The sequence below is a fragment of the Onychomys torridus genome, chromosome 1 (assembly GCF_903995425.1).
Source record: "Onychomys torridus chromosome 1, mOncTor1.1, whole genome shotgun sequence".
Taxonomy (NCBI): Eukaryota; Metazoa; Chordata; class Mammalia; order Rodentia; family Cricetidae; genus Onychomys; species Onychomys torridus.
The window spans coordinates 118,676,915-118,695,143 of record NC_050443.1 but is presented as its reverse complement, the minus strand read 5'-3'; the positions used below and the strand labels follow the sequence as shown (position 1 = coordinate 118,695,143).

General features: G+C 45.8%; 1 protein-coding gene across 2 annotated transcripts; it reads right to left on the bottom strand.

Annotated features, from left to right (window-relative positions):
* Positions 1–2,497: 2,497 nt before the first annotated feature.
* LOC118570854 (interferon-induced transmembrane protein 1-like) lies at positions 2,498–5,244 on the bottom strand. Of its 2 annotated transcripts, XM_036169534.1 has the most exons (4): positions 5,152–5,244; positions 4,428–4,585; positions 3,278–3,488; positions 2,498–2,807 (listed from the first exon to the last, which is right to left on the bottom strand). In XM_036169534.1, the coding sequence occupies exons 3-4, from the start codon at positions 3,461–3,463 to the stop codon at positions 2,640–2,642; spliced, it is 354 nt and encodes a 117-aa protein (XP_036025427.1). In that variant the 5' UTR covers positions 3,464–3,488; positions 4,428–4,585; positions 5,152–5,244; the 3' UTR covers positions 2,498–2,639. The 2 variants fall into 2 exon arrangements, with proteins under 2 accessions (XP_036025427.1, XP_036025421.1); XM_036169528.1 differs by lacking the exon at positions 5,152–5,244 and having other exon boundaries at positions 4,428–4,641.
* Between the last annotated feature and the right edge of the window lie 12,985 nt (positions 5,245–18,229).

Here is an 18,229-nt window from a genome sequence, read left to right as displayed (position 1 = left end):
TCAGGTATTTTGATTTAGGAATAGAAGATTGACCAACACAAGGAAATATGTGCATGCCTTCTACCCTAGTAATGCCTAGCCGACAGGTTATACCACACAGCTTTGGTTTTTTACATTCCAATTACATTAGTTGGGTGACTTTGCTCTGTCTTTATTCTGTTTTTGGGGCCATGAACAGTTCAAGTGCAATTCAAATTTTCATTTGTTTCAGACTGTTACTGTAACATCAGGCATATGGAAATCTACTGATTGATAGATATTTATTTATATGATTTGATCTATCTACTTACTGTTGTCTGTTTTGAATGTTAATCTCCCTTTGATCTAGAACATTCAATGAAAGACAATGATATTGCTAAGTACTTATATCATGCATTTAGTGTATGCATTTTATTTTACTTGAAACCGAAGATAATAACTTTCATATGTTGCAACAAGGTCATATTTGTCAAAGGCAACTGATTTTTCCTTTTTATTTTGGTCTGCTATATTCTTTGTTTTTAGTGCCCTTTTTTCAGGTTGTCTCTAGCTAGCTTTGTGTGACTTGCAGTCAGTGTGTGCAGTTTCTCTGTGGTTTTGTCAGTTCTTGGTCGCGGTCTGTTCTGTGCTCTGAGGCTAGAAAACCTTTCAGTGGGGTGTGTCGGGAATTCAGAGAATAAAATTGCAAACGCCTTTGGATTTTGTTCTGCCCTCCCCGTTTCTTGACTGTGTGGATTCGGCCTTGTTGTCTAAGTTTGTTTTAGCTATCTTACAGACAATGGGGCTGCAGCCTCAGAAGGGAAGTCATGCATGCTCTCCCTGTGGGGAACAGGTGGGGCAGGGTGGTGGTGGGGTCATGCTTTAAGTCGGCAGGGGTGGGAAAAGCCAGCTTCCTTTCTACTCCTGCTGAGGGTGAGTAAGGTGAGCCTTGCCCAAAAAGTCCTTTCCACCCTCTGTTTACTTCACATTAGTTGATTCTCTCTTGGTCCTTTAGCCAGAGCCAAGGCAGGATGGAGAGCGGCAGGGCAGCCTCAGCGGGCAGGGTCTGGGCAGCTGTGAGCTGCCATGTAGGGCTGGGAATTGAACTCAGGTCTTTTGGAAGAGCAACAAATGCTCTTAACCACAGAGTCATCTCTCTAGCCCCTTACCTCAGTTCTGATGACAGCTCTCTCTCTTGTTCCATGGATAGACTTGAAGTTCCCCATCTTGCCATCTCATGCAGGCTTTACTTTAATAATGGTTGTTTCACAGCTGCCAGGAAATCATCTGCCTTCCAGGAAGTTTCTGGGACATAAAAAGTCCTGGGGGATGGCTGGCCTAGGAAACAGAGCTCCTAAATGCTTAGCACACTTCTGAAGCCTGGCTTCTGCTTTTCTTCTCACTCTGCTGGGCCTCAGGAATGCTGAATAACTAGATCCCTCACGGGTGATTAGACTCCTCTGCTGGGGCACTCCACTCTGCACAGTCCCGAGTCAAGACAAGTTTGGGTCCTGGACAAGTAAGGGCCTCTGTCACTCTGCACCAAGTATCCCCCACTCCTTCCTGTTAACAGCTGGCCTGCTCCATTGCAGCACTTCCCAGACTGGCGCCAAGGGGACCCCCAGACCCTAGGAATTCTGGGTACATTCGAATCCACTATGGCGGTTTAAGAGGAAAAGAATTGCAGGGCATGGGAGCAAGTTCTACAGACACGAGGAAAGGCTGGGTGGACTCTGAAGGACTGACCTTGGAAACTGAAAGCAAGTACTCCTGAGAAGGGACCACTGAGATGAACTGTCAGCATTGCTCTGGGGACCCCGAGAGACTTGCTAACTTAGAGGTGCAAGCATGGATGTGGCCGCCACCACAACCGGGTCTGGTCTGTGGCAAGATCTACTAGGAGAGGGTGAGTGGCCCCTCTGAAACAAGGATGCTGCTGCACAGCCAAGGTTACAGGGAGCTAGGATGTCCAGACTCCCCAGAAGCTTGCAGGACTTCCTTTGGGTTTGCTGCTTGTTGGACTCACCAAAGCAAGTAACAAGGGCATTGTGTGGCCTCATCCTGAACTTCTCACCCTAGAGTCTGAAATAAACACACGTGTTGCTGCTGAGAGCCAGAAGGTAAGAGAAGGGCAAGAGGTGAACTTCCTTCACAGAACCCAGTGTGTTATGTCTGAGCTCATTCCAGGAGCCCAGAGCCTCAACTCAGAGGTGCTCATAGAACTGAGATGCAGCTTGTCTGGACAGAAAGTGCATAGGAACCTCAGCTGGTGACACCTCAGTGGATTGGACACTCCCTGGATCATTGTTCTGGATCATTTCTGGGCATTTGGGGGACAGGAGCCAGAAGTGAGCAAAGTTCATACCTCCCACCCCCAACCCACTGAGAACTCTGGTCTCTGTTACTGCCCATTGCAGGTGGCCAGAAACCTGTCAAGTTGAGGGCGCCTTGCTGGCATCAGACTGGGAAGATGCACAGTGAGCTCAGTTCAAGATTAGTTCAGGGACAGAGAGTCACAGCACAGTTGCCAGCACATGCACTTTATTGAATCCACTGTGGACAGACGTGTAAGTGTAACAATTGCATAGGGGGGTGGGTGGGTAAAGGTCAGGGCTAAGACTGGGCGTGGGGCAATTGTAGACAGTGGAACACAAGGCAGGACTAGAGGACTCTGGAACCTATTATCGTCTGCCAGAATTCTGCAAGGTGGCTAATGCGTGGAAGTAAATAACGACGAAGACAATGATCATAATGATGCTGAAGACCATGGCACAGATGTTGAGGCACTTGGCAGTGGAGGCGTAGGTCTTGGCCCCAGTCACATCGCCCACCATCTTCCTGTCCCTAGACTGGAGGAAACCAGATGGTCAGTGGCCCTGGAGCCAGTCAACTGAGAGACAAGTGTTCTGACTCAGTTCTCCCATTATCTTCCCAGCATTCCCCTTTACTTCCGGCCAGGGACCTTCTTCTACTTTCACACACTCAAGACTATCGAGAGAGATCTAGCACTAACCATTCGCCCCACTGTCTCCTGTGAGTCCCTGTGCACTTTCTACCCAGCCTGGAGTCTTACTCTCCAGGGTGAAGGGACATTCCAGGGACCAGCAAGTAAGGAAAATTCTTCTAGGCTATAGGATAGTATGGAGATACCCTGGCCCAGGGATCCCCAGGCACCTCCCTGTGACTACCTGGATATCCCCCAACACACACACACACACAAAGATAATGCATATAAACTCATACATTGACACAAGATCTCCGCACCCCAACACCCCAGGTACCATCGGAACAAGACAAGCTTGAGGTTCAAATACCATACCTTCACAGAGTAGGCATAGGCAATAAAACCCAGGCAGCAGAAGTTCAGGAAGAGTGCATTGAACATGGACCAGATCACATGATCGGGCTTGGAGATCTCACCAGGCATGTTGATAGTGGTGGTTGTCGTAGAAGTTGAGACGTGGGGTACCCCCAGCGCAACCACCTCTGGGTGCTCCTTAGGCATCTCTTGGCTTTTGAGGCTGTAAGAGCTGTGAATAAAGAAGGAATGGGAAATGTGGCTCACACTGAGAAGTCTGGAAGCTGCTGCACAGAGGCCCTGCCTTTTCCCCAAGGGTCTATTTCTTGGAAAACTGCTTCCTTATTTTTGTAAGTTGGTGTGTTTTCTAGGGCCTGGGAGTAAGAACAAATAATGGTTTCAACTTACCACCAGGGCTGTATGCAGGGAGGGCCACTCCTAGGCCTTTTCAAGCCCTTGGAAGAAATCCCCAGAGGCTGGAGGGAAGATGCCCACCCTCCACTGGGGAGAAGAAATTGACATCAGTAATCCCAAGTGTGTGGGTTACAGTAAGTAGGAGGGAGCAGCATGGCCACCCTGTAGCGTGCTTTGAGGGATGGCTTTTTGTTTTGTTTCTCAAGACAGGGTTTCTGCAACAGACCTGGCTGTCCTGGAACTTGCTCTGTAGACCAGGCTGGCCTCAAACTCACAGAGATCCACCTGCCTCTGCCTCCAGAAGGCTGGGATTACAGGCGTGGGCCACTGCTGCCTGACTGAATGATGACTTTTTGTATGTTTGGTTGGTTAGTTTTAATCTAACTCCCGAATGTTGAAATAGGCAATGAGGTACAAATTGCCAGAGATTCTAACGTTGACCTTCTGTACTAACAGGGCCGAGAGCTCACGATTCCATATTTTTAGCTAATCTGCTTTTGCCTTTGGGCACTCATTCCAGAAGCTGAAGTTGGAAGAAAAACAATGGCCTCTAGGACTGGAATTCCCCAGTGATAACTGTACCCACATCCTGGCCAAAGCAGCTGCATGTGATTAAAAGGTGGGGGGGCTGGGTTGGGGATTTAGCTCAGTGGTAGAGCACTTGCCTAACAAGCACAAGGCCCTGGGTTCGATCCTCAGCTCAAAAAAACAAAAACAAAAAAGACAGGGGTGGGGTGTATGTGTTAGAATGACTTACAGGCTGTGGTCCACGTAGTCCAACAGTGACTGTGTCCTGATGGAAAGGCCAAAGATCCAGTAGTTGTCCACAGACCAAATGTGTCAGCTGCCTCAGTTTGGTGCTAGAGTCGCAGGGAAGTCCTAGAGAGCTACGTCGGAATCCTGAAGAAGTAGGTTCTAATACCAGCAAAGGGATGCCCCAGGAGCAGGAGAGATGAACTTGCCAGTGAGAATGAGCGTGAGAAGGCAAAAAACAAAAGCTTCCTTCTTCTATGTCCTTTTATGTGGGCTGCCACAGAAGGTGTGGCCTAGATTTAGGGTGGGTCTTATGATCTCAAATAACACTCCCCCCCCCAAAAAAAAGTCCCTCCTGCTTGGATATTGGTTAATTCTAGATGTAGTCAGGTTGATAAGTAATGTTAGTCATCACAGCATATATGAACCTTCTTGAATACATTGGCATCATCAAGACCACACCACCTCCTCAAGTCCTCACTTCATGCTAAGTGGCATCGCCTTACCTCCTTAATGTAGAAGGTAGGAAGCAACAGAGTCACCCCTCTCCCTCATGCCCCCAACCTCCATGCTGTTTCCCTTTTCCCTCTGAAGTAAAAGCCCCTAATAAAAACCTTGTCTGGGAACTGCCTTCTACCTCTCCGTTCATTTCTACCTCTGAAGACCCTGGAGCCTGCAGCAACCTAATTTAAACTTTGCAAAGCCATTAGCACTTAATTTTTACTTACAATTGGCATTTCAGATGCAAGGGGTGACTAGCATTTAATACTACTTTCTGGGGAAACCCAGCTACATAAAACCTGTAATGTAGGCCAGCAGAGGTCTAAGAGAAGAGCTTCAAATCTTTCGGTGGTGAAATCCATTGTGGAAGACCACAGAGCCTTCAGGTCAGGCCGGAGGAGGGAGGGGTACAAGGAGGCAAAGCTGTGGGCAGCTCTCCAGCAGCTGCCTTATGCTGATTGGCCCTTCCCAGGCAATGCTACCACCTTTGTTTGTGTTTGATCACATACCAAGAATGGGGAGCCAAAGGCAGTGTCTTAGTTAGGCGTGTATTGCTGTGAAGAGACACCGTGACTACGGCAACTCTTACAAAGGAGAACATTTAATTGGGGTGGCTCGCTTACAGTTCAGAGGTTCAGTCCATTATCATAATCATATCATACATGGTGGTATGCAGGTAGAGATGGTTCTGGAGAAGTAGCTGAGAGTCCTACATCTTGTAGGCAACAGGAAGTGGTCAGTGACATTGGGAGTAGATTGAGCATAGGAGAACTCAAAAGCCCACCCCCACAATGACACACTTCTTCCAACAAGGCTACATCTTCCAGTAGTGCCATTCCCTTTGGAGGCCATCTTCTTTCAAACCGCCACACACAGACTGGAATCTAGATAAAGACTCAATAAAGAAAAGGTGCTGGGACTGGAGAAAAGGCTCGGCAGTTAAGATTCCTGTCTCTTCTTGCGGTGGACTTGAGTTTGGTTCCCAGCGCCCCTTAGGAAGCTCACAACAATTCTCTGTAAGTCCAGTTTCAGAGAATCCGATGCCCTTTTCTGACTCCCCTAGGTTTTGCACTCAGGTGCACACACCACACACAAACACACATTACACATAATTAAAAACAGAAATAAAATCAGGGCTGGAGAGATGGCTCAGGGGTTAAGAGCACTGGCTGTTCTTCCAGGGGAACCTTGTTTCAAGTACCCACATGGTAACTGTTCATAATTTCAGTTCAATGAGATCTGACACCCCTTCTGGCCTCTGTAGGCACCAGGCATGTGTGTGGTTTACAGACATATGTGCAGATAATAGACCCATTTTCATAAAATGCGATAATATGCAAAGATTAAAGAACAAAAATTTTAAAAATAAATAATTTTTTTTCCAAGACAGGGTTTCTCTGTGTAGTTTTGGTGCCTGTCCTGGATCTCGCTCTGTAGACCAGGCTGACCTCAAACTCACAGAGATCCACCTGGCTCTGTTCCCAAGTACTGGGATTAAAGGTGTGTGCCACTGTAACCCAGCTCTAAAAAATAAGTAATTTTTTAAAGAAAACACACTGCAAAAATGACAAAACCCAGCAGATAAACTCCCAGAGGCTAGCCCCAAGAAGCAACAGGGATACATTTATAACGGTTGGTGAAAAGACATAGGGTGGGCAGTGACAGTTTGTCTGCGTGACTCTACTGACACTGGGGACTCCTGTCAGCTTCCTTCTTGCCTCCCCATCACCTTCCATTCTCTGGCATTTGCTGCTGCTGCTCTCCAGAGGGAAAGGAAACCGAGCATGTGACAGATAGTTATGCCTGCCATGTTCCCTCATCCCCATCAGACTCCCTGATGTGAGAGAACTATGGGTAACCAGCTGTTTACTTTCTCCCTCACAACTGAGAGTGGTACTTTGGATTTATGACTATCCCTTTGAGGGATGATGCCCAACAGGACTACTATGGCTCTGGAATAAAATTGTTTTACCTCTGTGAGCTGAGAGAGTACTTATTTTCAGAAGACACCCTAGTTTAAGGCACACCTCAGCCAAGTCAATGCGTTAGGACCATATTTTACCACTGAAAGTCTCTTACCTGGATCCCACTCTCCATTTCAGCTCACCTCTGGGATGCATTCTCAATAACTGATCTAAATTTGATCTTCAGACCCTCATCTTTGATAAGGATGCCATTTATGCCTTACTAGCCTCTCTGGTACTCACCCATCCTTCTCAAATTCAGCCCAATATGACATCCATGATGACTCTTCCTTTGGATATGTTCCACCTTGTCTGATACCAGCCCCTCCTTCTACCTGGAAACCTTGCTCCTTCTTCCCCATCTTTGACTTTTCCCTCTTCCCGGTCTCCCTCCTCCCCACCTGCAGAACTCTTCCCAGCTGCTCTCCCTCCTTGTCCACAGACACCCACTCTCTCACACATATTTGCTTGCGACGTTCCTATTAGCTAATTCAAGGAACAAGTAAAAGCACCCCCCATTTCTCAGAGGACATGCCTTCTTCCCTTCCTGAGGTGGCGAATGCAGACCTTTGTGTCCCCCAGGTACACACCCCTTCCCCCATCTCACCTCTCCGGAATGCCATGCTCCAGCCTGCCATCACTGGACCCAGGTGCAAGTCTCCTGTCCATGTTGTACTATTGAACATCATCTCTTTCTCTTTTCTTACCCTTCTGCCACCTAGGTAAAGCAGCTGTTCATTGTATCCCAGTTCTTCAGGGGAGCAGATGTCTTCTGTATTCTAAGTTGTAGTTACAGAATTAACATGTTGTAATTACAGAGTTAACATGTAAGATTTTCGGGCACACTGGGTCTTCCCTTCTGCCTTTATCACTAAGTTCTAAGTTCACTATCCAAGGTAATTGTAAACTTTATCATCTTGACTCCCTCTTGATGGAGTGTAACTGTTAGACTCTTGGGGGACCAAAGAGGGAAAAATGTAAAATCTAAGCAGCTGTAAAGCCTGCTTAGAACCAATGACAGACAATAACTTTACAGTTTCACAACAGGTGGACAGGTAATTATTACATTGTTATAGAGTTTGAGACCACAGGGAAAAGAAAGACCCTCAGACTCAATTCAGACTTTAATTATCCAAATTGATTAAAGCTGCTAGCAGGGTTGCAGTCTCTAACCAAATCAGAGATGCACTGCCTGGAGCTAGTGAAGGAAGAGCTTGTAAAGGTGAGGACCGCAAGAAGTCCTTGAAGATCTGCATTAGCAAGCTACAGGAGCCAAAGAGCAAGTCTGCTCTGCCAAGATTCGGCAGTCAGGTGACCCTAACATGGACCTTGAAGATCTGCATGAGCTGATTACAGAAGCCAAACCAGCAGTTAGTCATATCTTAACAAAGTAGATGGTCACGGCTGCACATTTCCGGGTGGGAATCACAGAATCAGGGTTGCTGGGAACCTATTTTGCAGAAACTTGAGTCAGAGACAAATGGTTAGTAGGTAGTGAGCTGGGTGCCCAGCACAAAATGAGTGCTATGGGTGTGACTTAGGTTCGATTCTTTTAGTAAATTGTAAATTTGCTTATTATGCTGCTGTCTCGTGATAAGATGAATTTTTATATGATAAAATAAGAGTTTGTCCTAAGTAAAATAATCAGATTTTTTTTTTTTTTTATTTACTGTTACCAAGGCTAAAACTCAGTGCACTGGTTAAAACTAAAAATCTTCTCAGTTTAAAATGATGCGGTTCTTTAGGATTTTGATTTCTAATGCGCTATGGTGGTGCACACCTTTAATCCCAGTACAATGACAGAGGCAGGCAGCTCTCTGAGTTCAAGGCCAGCCTCAGCTACAGAGGGAGTTCCAAGACAGCCAGGGCTACACAGAGCAACCCTGTCAGAAGTTGAAGTACTTGTGGAACTGAGTAATAACCACACCAGAACTTACTTAAAAAACAACACAACAAAACTGTGTTTTTATTTAAGCTTACACAAAAGTTAAAACTAAAATTTTAAATTAAATTTATTACTTCCTCCTTATGACTGGTACTACTTTCCTTCTGAGTGTTCATCCAACAAAAAACATATAGGTCAAAGCCAATGAGGACCAAAGGGATAATGGGACCCCTGTAAAGGGGCTCTAGAACTCTTGAGTAATCTGTCTCTCCACTGGAAAGGCCACGGGAACCCCTGGGGATTATATTTTAACCCTTGCCCCTGCTGCAGAGTCACCTGAGGGGGAAGGGCCTCCTATGTATTGGAGGAAATTCACAGCCAGCAAGACCCTGGCCCATCACTACAGAGGGCACATTTGGAGAGGAAAAATGGAGGGGCCTAGCGGTAACTCCACAGAGTCTCAACCGCCTACAAGAGAGAGAAAGGTGATTTTGGCCACATACTTGACTTTATTATTTGTTTGTTTGTTTTTGTTTTTCGAGACAGGGTTTCTCTGTGTAGCTTTGCGCCTTTTCTGGAACTCACTTGGTAGCCCAGGCTGGCCTCGAACTCACAGAGATCCGCCTGGCTCTGCCTCCCGAGTGCTGGGATTAAAGGCGTGTGCCACCACTGCCCGCCTGACTTTATTATTTTTTTGAGACAGGGTCTCTCTATGTCAGTAATTCTCAGCTTGCGGGTTGTGACCCCCTTAGGGGCCAAACTACCCTTTCACAGGGGTCTTCTCAGACCATCTGCATGTCAATATTACAATTCATCACAGTAGCCAAATTATAGTATGAAGTAGCAACAAAATAATTTTATGGTTGGGAGTCACTACAACATGAGGATGGTAGCATTGGGAAGGGTGAGAATTGCTGCTCTGTGCAGTCCTGGCTGTCCTGGACCTGGCCGACCTCGAACTCAGAGATTTGCCTCCTGAGTGTTGGGATTAAGGGTGTGTGTCACTACTCCCAGCCCCTATTTGCCTTTTAAACACCTATATAGGAAGTATAAAAAAAAATGATAGTATTACATAAAAGTTATTGAAGAGCCCAAGAAAATGAGAAAATTATGTTCTTATAGCTTGTGCTTCTTTTTTTCCGAGACAGGGTTTCTCTGTGTAGCTTTGGTGCCTTTCCTGGAACTCACTCTGTAGCCCAGGCTGGCTTTGAACTCACAGAAGTCCACCTAGCTCTGCCTCCTGAGTGCTGGGATTAAAGGCGTGTGCCACAACCGCCCGGCTTTATTTATAGCTTATATTTCTGAGGACTGGTAGCTGCTTTGATCGTTTGCCCTGTGTTCTCCCAGGCAGGGAAAAAGCAACTTCAAACTAACCCATAAGATGTAAACATTTTGAACTAACACCTTGTAATCAAAAGTCATAAATCCGGATTCCCCTGTGACCCCAGGTCCCTGGAGAGTGCTAAGTGTTGAGACAAGGAGACACCCAGAATATCGTAAATCCTCTAGTTCAGGCTCAGTCAACATTCCTGATATACCATAAATCTTTTAGCTTCAGCTTGATCAAGTCCTCATTCCCAAGACACTATGGCACCAAGATGCCTTATATCTCAAAATGTACTTTCTGCCTTATGTATAACAACCTCTAACTATAAAAATAAACTTGTTGCCCTTTCTTGGGGCTACAGAGTCAAATTATTCTCTGTAGCATTAACTAATTAGAATTTCTTTCCCGTGGTGGATTGAATAAACGTTGCTTCTGGTTTTAGACTTAAGTATTCTGCTCCCTGTTATTTGTACAATTCCAGAACCCTATAGTTACCAGACACTGCCTAGATGTCTCAAGATGAACTTGTTTAGATAGGGAACCTGGTATTCTTAATGACCTGCATAGACATGCATTCAAATGAACATCGTTAGCCAATCTGAGAAGTTTTCAGGTCTTATAAAGTGCTCCAAATACTGTTAAACTGTAGGGAATTACTAAATGTACTCACTCACCTATTGGGATAAAATCCTATTTTCCAACGAGCATTCTAAGTAAAAGGCCAGACAGCCCCCAGAAACAGCAAACCAATGGAGAACTTAGCATTTCTTTTCCAAAAGAACACCAAGAACTGGAGAAACAGCTTGGTAGTTATGAGTGTTATTATACCTAGCCACCCTGGAGTCACATAATCTGCACATAATCTATGTGCATGCGTGGCATAGCTACGTAAGCCCATATTCGCATGCATGAGGTGACCTATAAAAGCAGGCTCTACCTGCTCTCCACTCTCTCTCCCTTTCTTCAGAAGTAGAAAGCACCTCTTTCCCTCTTCCCCCACCCCACACCTTTCTTTTCGTAGGCCTACCCACCTCCACCTGTTTTACCCAGAGTCCCCCAAGACTACCAAGAGACCAACTCCAGTGCAAAAGCAAAGAATCTTTTTACTACAAGTTAACTTGGGACTCTCCATCCATCAGACACAGAAGCAGAGCAGGAGAGACCCCGAGTAGCAATGGGGCAGGGTTTTTAAATCAAGGGGGTTTGGGGGTCTACAGACTTCATAGGAACAGATTCAGGGTTGGTTATGTGAGTGGCAATCATGTTAGTAACTTTTAATTGGCTAAGGTTAGTTGGGGGTTACAGTTACCATTTTTGGGCAGGCCTGGACAAGTCCCAGGCTTTGTCCTTGAGCTGCCATGGACACTGGCTGGCCTTTCACATACTTACTATGGGGGCTGACTCAGTGGCCAGGCTCTGTCCATGACTCATGCACATAGCTCTAAGTTGGTGAGGGGTCCCAGACAGTAAACAATTGACCGAAACTTGGGCAGTCAGAGTACATGCAGAAGGGAGCTACTGCAAGGACTATGTCTTTTTGTTCAAGGCCCTCCCAGAAACTGGTTGCTCAAGTCTCAGGAAACTGAAATTGAGGCCTGATCTCTGAGAGAAGACTGAGCAGCCTGTTATGACGTCTGCTTGGTCCTTTCACACCCTTTCCCTTCCTTAATAAAAACTCTTACAATGGGTTCCATTGTACCTTGCGTTTTCTCGAACCTGGTAAATAACACAGACAAATAAACAACATTGGTGCTGTGACAGCCCCTCCTGGCTCCTGAACCAAGGTTGGTCCATCTGCAACTGTCCACTTTCCATCTGCCCGGCCGACGGATCACTTCCCACAACACTGGCTACTTCGACTGGTGAGTTTTCCGTTAACTAGACAGCGTAAACAGTTCCCTGCCTGAGATATAGCCATCAGATCTCGTTTTGTTTTGTCTCCCAGACCCTCGGTCTTGGGCTACTGCCCCAGCTCTTGACAGAACACTGAGCGACTTGTGCCATTATGGACACTTGCTTAATCTCTGGTACGCCTGAGATATTATAGCCATTGGATCTTGTTTATTTTTTAATTTTTTTCTCTCTGCTGCAGCCATGGGAAATAAGACCTCCAATCCCATAAGCCCCACATCTCCTCTGGGATGCCTTTTAGAAATGCTCAAACCTCTCAGCTTAATGCCCTACTTAAAGACTTCTAAGCTTATCTGCCTCTGAACTAAAAAAAATGGCCTAAATATCACTTAGATAACAATAAAAATTGGCCACTTAATGACTTTTTGGACCCCGATATTTTACAGGAGTTATCTAACTTCTGTCAGCAAACGGGCAAATGGAAAGAGTTACTCGTTCTATCCAAGCTTTCTTCTCTCTCCGCTCCAAACTCTCTCTCCTAGATTGCTGTTCACCTGCCCACACACTCCTAGCTATACAAGCAGAACCAGAGGAACCTCTCACTACCACTGTACACTCTGCTAATGAACCCCCCGCCTTTCCGACCTCGAGCTCCTTCTCCTCCAGGGACTGTTCCTTTGGCTCCCCCAGCCCCTTCCTTCTCTCCAGTACTGAGCCATTCCAACTGCCTGGTTCTGGCTCCAACTTTTACTCCTCTTGTGATGGATTCTAGAGCTGCTAAGGAACCCCACCCTAGTCAAACCAACCGGGCGGCTATCCTCCCTTTGCAAGAGGTAGCCAGGGTGGATGGACTGGTTAAGGTTCATGTCCCTTTCTCACTGGCAGAACTCTCTCAGATAGAAAAGATTCTGAGTTCTTATATGTCCAACTTCACCTCTTTTATTAAACAATTCCATATATCACTCAATCCTATAGTCTCATCTTTCATGATATATATACAATCTTCACTAACAACCTACTTCCTGAGGAGTGCAGGCGAGTCTGAGAACAAGCGAGGATGCATGCAGATGTGGTCCATCAGATTAATGCAGCACATCCTCCCAGACATGAGGCGGTGCCCGATCGATTGATTGATCAGAATCCATGGTGGGATTATAATACCCCAGGTGGCTCCCTAGCTGGGGATCAGTTTACAACCTGCCTCCTAGCAGGTCTTCATAATGCTGCCCTCAAACCAGTAAACTATGAAAAGCTTCAAGACATAGTTCAGGACAGACAACAGACATCTCAATTTCTAGAGCGACTTACAAAGGCCCTCTTACAGTATACTAATCTAGACCTAGAGCCTAGAGGGCAGACAGCTCCTTATGACTCATTTCTTTTTGCAGAGCTTCCTCAACATTGGGGCCAAACTTAAGCATCTGGAGAGAGGGCCCCTGACCCCATGGACAGGAACTTAAGGGCTGCCATCAAGGTGTACCATCGAAGAGATGAGAAAGCCAGTAAACAGGAATACCAAATGCTGGCCAAGGCCATCCTCCAGGAAGTCATCTTGTGCACACCTGAACAGGTCAGATCCACTTCAGCTGTCAGGTCCAAGTTGTCAGATCCAAGCAGTGCTGGACGATTCCACAGGGCTCAAAACAACAGCAAAGGGCTGGAGAGATGGCTCAGTGGTTAAGAGTACTGACTGCTCTTCCAAAGGTCCTGAGTTCAATTCCCAGCAACCACATGGTGGCTCACAACCATCCATACTGAGTTCTGGTGCCCTCTTCTGGCCTTCAGGCATACATGGAGGCAGAACACTGTATACATAAATAGCTAAATCTTAAAACAAAAACAAAAACAAAAACAAAACAAAACAAAAAAAACCAACAGCAAAGACAATCAGCTACTCAAGAAAAGCACCTCCCTGCCCCCCACCAAGTCAGCTGGAAGCAGTTCCAAGAGACATGGTACCCCCTTTCCCACTCACCCACCACCCCAACCCCTTATTTTTTTTTTATAATAACAAAAAGTGTGAAATGTTATTATTCCTAGCTACTTCTGGACTCATAAGACTTGTGCATGTGCTGTCAGCAGTCAGGCAAAATGCTTAGTCACTCCAGGGCCTTATGACCTACATAATCCTACATAATCTGGGCACGGCATGGTCATGTAAACTATGCACATGTGTGGTGTAGCTACATAAACCCATTTATGCATGCTTGAGGTGACCTATAAAAGCACGCTCTACCTGCTCCCCTCTTTCTCCCTCTCACCAGAGGTAGTGTGCACCCTCTCTCTCTCTCTTTCTCTCCCCACACCTTTCTTTTCCATAGGCCTACCCACCTCCACCCTTTCCCTTCCTTAATACAAACTTTTATGGTGGGTTCCATTGTACCTTGTGCTTTCTCACACCTGGTAAATAAATAACAATGAGTCTTCTTGTGCAGCCATGAGGTCCCAGTTGGGATCCCAGCACCCATTAAACAAGCTGGGCTTTCCCTACAAATGCTTGTAACCTCAGCACTGTGGGGAGGGGATTGAGGCAAGAGGATTGCTGTGGCTTTCTGGTTTCCAACCTAGCTGAGACATAAGCTCAACAATCAAGAGACACCCTTTTTCCAAGGAACAGGCAGAGCTATGGAGGAAGATGCCCATTGCACACACCCATACACACATATGTACATATGTTCACACAGATATACTGTTAAACCTAACCATATGTGTCACGAGGAAGGATAGAGACAACACTTATGGGTTCCCAAAGATTTTAATAATTCACCACAAATGTGGGTCACTGATGGACCAGGGCTGCAGGACAGGGACTCAGGAGCCTTGTTTCTCTGGACAGCCCTGAGCAGGGACATAAAATTCATAAACATTTGTTGCCAAGTTACAGTTAGAATTTTCATCAATCAGGATTTAGAAAGTAGGGGCTTCCTTGAATGTTCCATCATTGACAACCAGTATACCAATGCAAACCTTCAGTCCAACCCATCAGATTTGTTTCTTACTTCTGTGGTTAGAAACAGCCATAATGTTTCTAGAGAACTAAAGATACATAACTACTATTTCTATGGTTTAGGGTTTAGGGTTGGTCAGCAAGTGGAAAGTTTCAGCTCCCCTAGGGCTTGGGAACCTGAACTTTATTTCACCCTGCAGGTAAAATGGAGTCTGAAGTCAAAATGGCAGTACTCAGGTCAAGGTGCTTTTGCCTGTTGCCTTCAATACACAAACATAAATAAGTAGAATAAAAACAAGTCTTAAAAAAAAAAGATCAAGGGCCAACTTTAAATAAATAAATCTGTAAACTTCTATAAATTCAAGATTTTATGGGGCTGGAGAAATGGGTTGGCTGTTGAGAGCACTGGCTACTCTTCCAGAGGACCTGGGTTCAATTTCCAGCACCAACATGGCTCCTATCTTTGACTCCTAAATTCTGGGATTAAAGGAGTTTGCCACCACCACCTGCCTCAAAATTAAGCTTTACCTCCAGGCTACTAAACTCCTCAATCTTCTTGAAAGCTAGAGAGGACTAACTAATGAATCTGATGGTTCATTTCCAAAGGTGCCTCAAGCCATCTTAGGCCCAGCTACAAAAAAACACTAGCTAATGCTTGCTATTTAACTATTCTCTCCCAAAATCTCCAAACTCCACTAAGTTAAACCATATACACCATCTAGTTTAGAGTAGACAACTACTGACAGCCAGGCTGCCCTGAAAGACCACGTATCTGATAAGCATTAAAATAAACAGGCTAGGGGCTGGAGAGATGGCTCACAGATTAAGAGTCCTTGCTGCTCTTGAGAAGGACCAGGTTTAATCTCCAGCACCCACATAACAGCTCAGAGTCATCTGTAACTCTGGTTCCAGGAAATCTGGCACTCTTGTAAGGATTATATCCTTAATTACGTCACCAGCCTTTTTAGGCATCCCAGCCTAAAAAGCTGGAATGCTCTCTATGTGTTCTCTCTTTTTGCACTCTCTCCTGTATTCTCTCCCCTCTGCACTGGGTCTCTCTCTCTCTCTTTCTCTTTCTCTCTCTCTCCTCTCTCCTTCCCTCCCTCTCTCCCTCCCCCTTTCTCTCCCAATAAAGCTCTAGAAAGGTAACCATGGCTTGTGACTCTTCCATCACTGATACATCCAGCACTTTCCTCCATTGCTGTCGGTGGCCAGCCATGAGCACCGCTGCTTAACCAACCACTTTCCTCTGGCCTCAGGCAAAATACTCATACACAGAAAATAAAAATCAACAAATCTTAAAAAATAAATAAAATAAAATAAACAAGCTAGCTGGGAATGGAGTGCATGACTTTAAACCCAGTGTGTCAGGGGAGCCAAAACAGCTTGGCCAAACAACTGCCATGACAGGCTTAGAGGCCCAAACACAGTTTCTGTCAGGCAACACCTGACCCAGGAAAAACCATAAGCTGACCCCAACCAGGGAGGCCTGCTGTTATTTACTTGTTGGCATTATTTACTGGGCGTGAGAAAACACGAGGTACAATGGAACCCACTATGATAGTTTTTATTAGGGAAAGGAAAGGGTGGAGGTGGGTAGGCCTATGGAAAAGAAAGGTGGGGAGGGGGGGAGAGAGAGAGAGAGAGAGGTGCACACTATCTCTGGTGAGAGGGAGAGAGTGGGGAGCAGGTAGAACGTGCTTTTATAGGTCACCTCAAGCATGCATAAATGGGTTTATGTAGCTACGCCACCCATGTGCATAGATTATGTGACCATGCTGTGCACAGTTCACATAGGATTATGTAGGTCGGAAGGCCCTGGAGTGACTAAGCATTTTGCCTGACTGCTGACAGCGCATGCACAGTCCTGTGAGTCCAGAAGTGGCTAGGAATAATAACATTTCACCCTTTTTGTTATTATAAAAAGTAAGGGGCTGGGGTGGCAAGTGTACGGGAATGGGGGCTCTGTGTCTCTCAAAACTGCTTCCAGCTGACTTGGTGGGAATCAGTTCATTTATTTAGAGTGTGGGGAGGGGCTTCTCTTGAGTAGCTGATTGTCTTTACTGTTGTTTTGAGCCCTGTGGAATTGTCCAGCACTGCTTGGATCTGACAGCTTGGACCTGACAGCTGAGGTGGATCTGACCTGTCCTGGTGGGTCCAAGCTGACTCCCTGGAGCTCAGAAGAATTTTTAAGTTTACAAAGGACACAAATTTTAGACATATTAAGAAGCAACTAAAGGGAATTTAAAATCCTGAGCTGGTAGCTATGGTACTATAGTGCTTAGTACTCTGCTATCAGAATTTTATTGGTTAGTGTTAAAGTTATGGAGTCATATAGCGAGCGAGCGAGCGAGAGAGGGAGAGAGAGAGAGGGAGAGAGAGAGAGAGAGAGAGGGAGGGAGGGTCTTCCTCTCTTCAAGGAGACACACTTTAAGGCCCCTGCTTTCTTCCATCACTGCAGGATCTCTTCAGCATCCAGGAGACACAGGTGATTGATTGCTGAGGGCATTGAACAGTAATAAGCAGTTATATTAAAGTTTGTTTCTGCAGAGTCCAGACCCTTTGAGTCTGAGGGTGTGAATACCTCTAGAGTGTTACTGTTTCTTGTGGGTATATTTGATGGTCCTTGGGCCTCTGGCTCTACAGCTGATGGTGGTCCTGTAACAGTTAGCAGAGTAGTTAATTAGAAATGTAAATGTATTATTGGAGACACAGAGGGAAAGTGATGAAGCATTTAAGGGGAAATACCTGAGGCCCAGACACAGCTTCTGGTAGGTAACATTTGAACCCTGGAAAAAGAAATACCTGACGTTCCAAACATTCCCTATATCCCTAGACAAATGTCAGCCAATAGGGTCCTGAACTCTAGACATCCCCTCACGCCAACCTTTGCTATGATAAAAACCCTACCCTGCCTGGGCTCTGAGCTCTCTGCCCTCATTGCTGCATCAGACTGAGAGCCCAAGCTCTGAGCTTGAAAATAAAGATTCTTTGCTTTTACATATGGGATTCGGTCTCCGTAATGGTCTTTTGGGGAACCCCTAGATCTGGGCATAACACCAGCACTCAGGAGGCAGAAGTAAGTGAATCTCCATGAGTTTAAGGCCAGGGCTACACAGTGAGACCCTATCTATATGTAAATTAAATGAATAGCCGGGTGGTAGTGGTGCATTCATTTAATCCCAGCACTGGGGAGGCAGAGCCAGGCAGATCTCTTGTGAGTTTGAAGCCAGCCTGGGCTACAGAGTGAGTTTCAGGAAAGGCTCCAAAGCTACATACGCTGTCTCAAAAACAAAATAAAACAAAAACAAAACAATAAATAAATAAAATA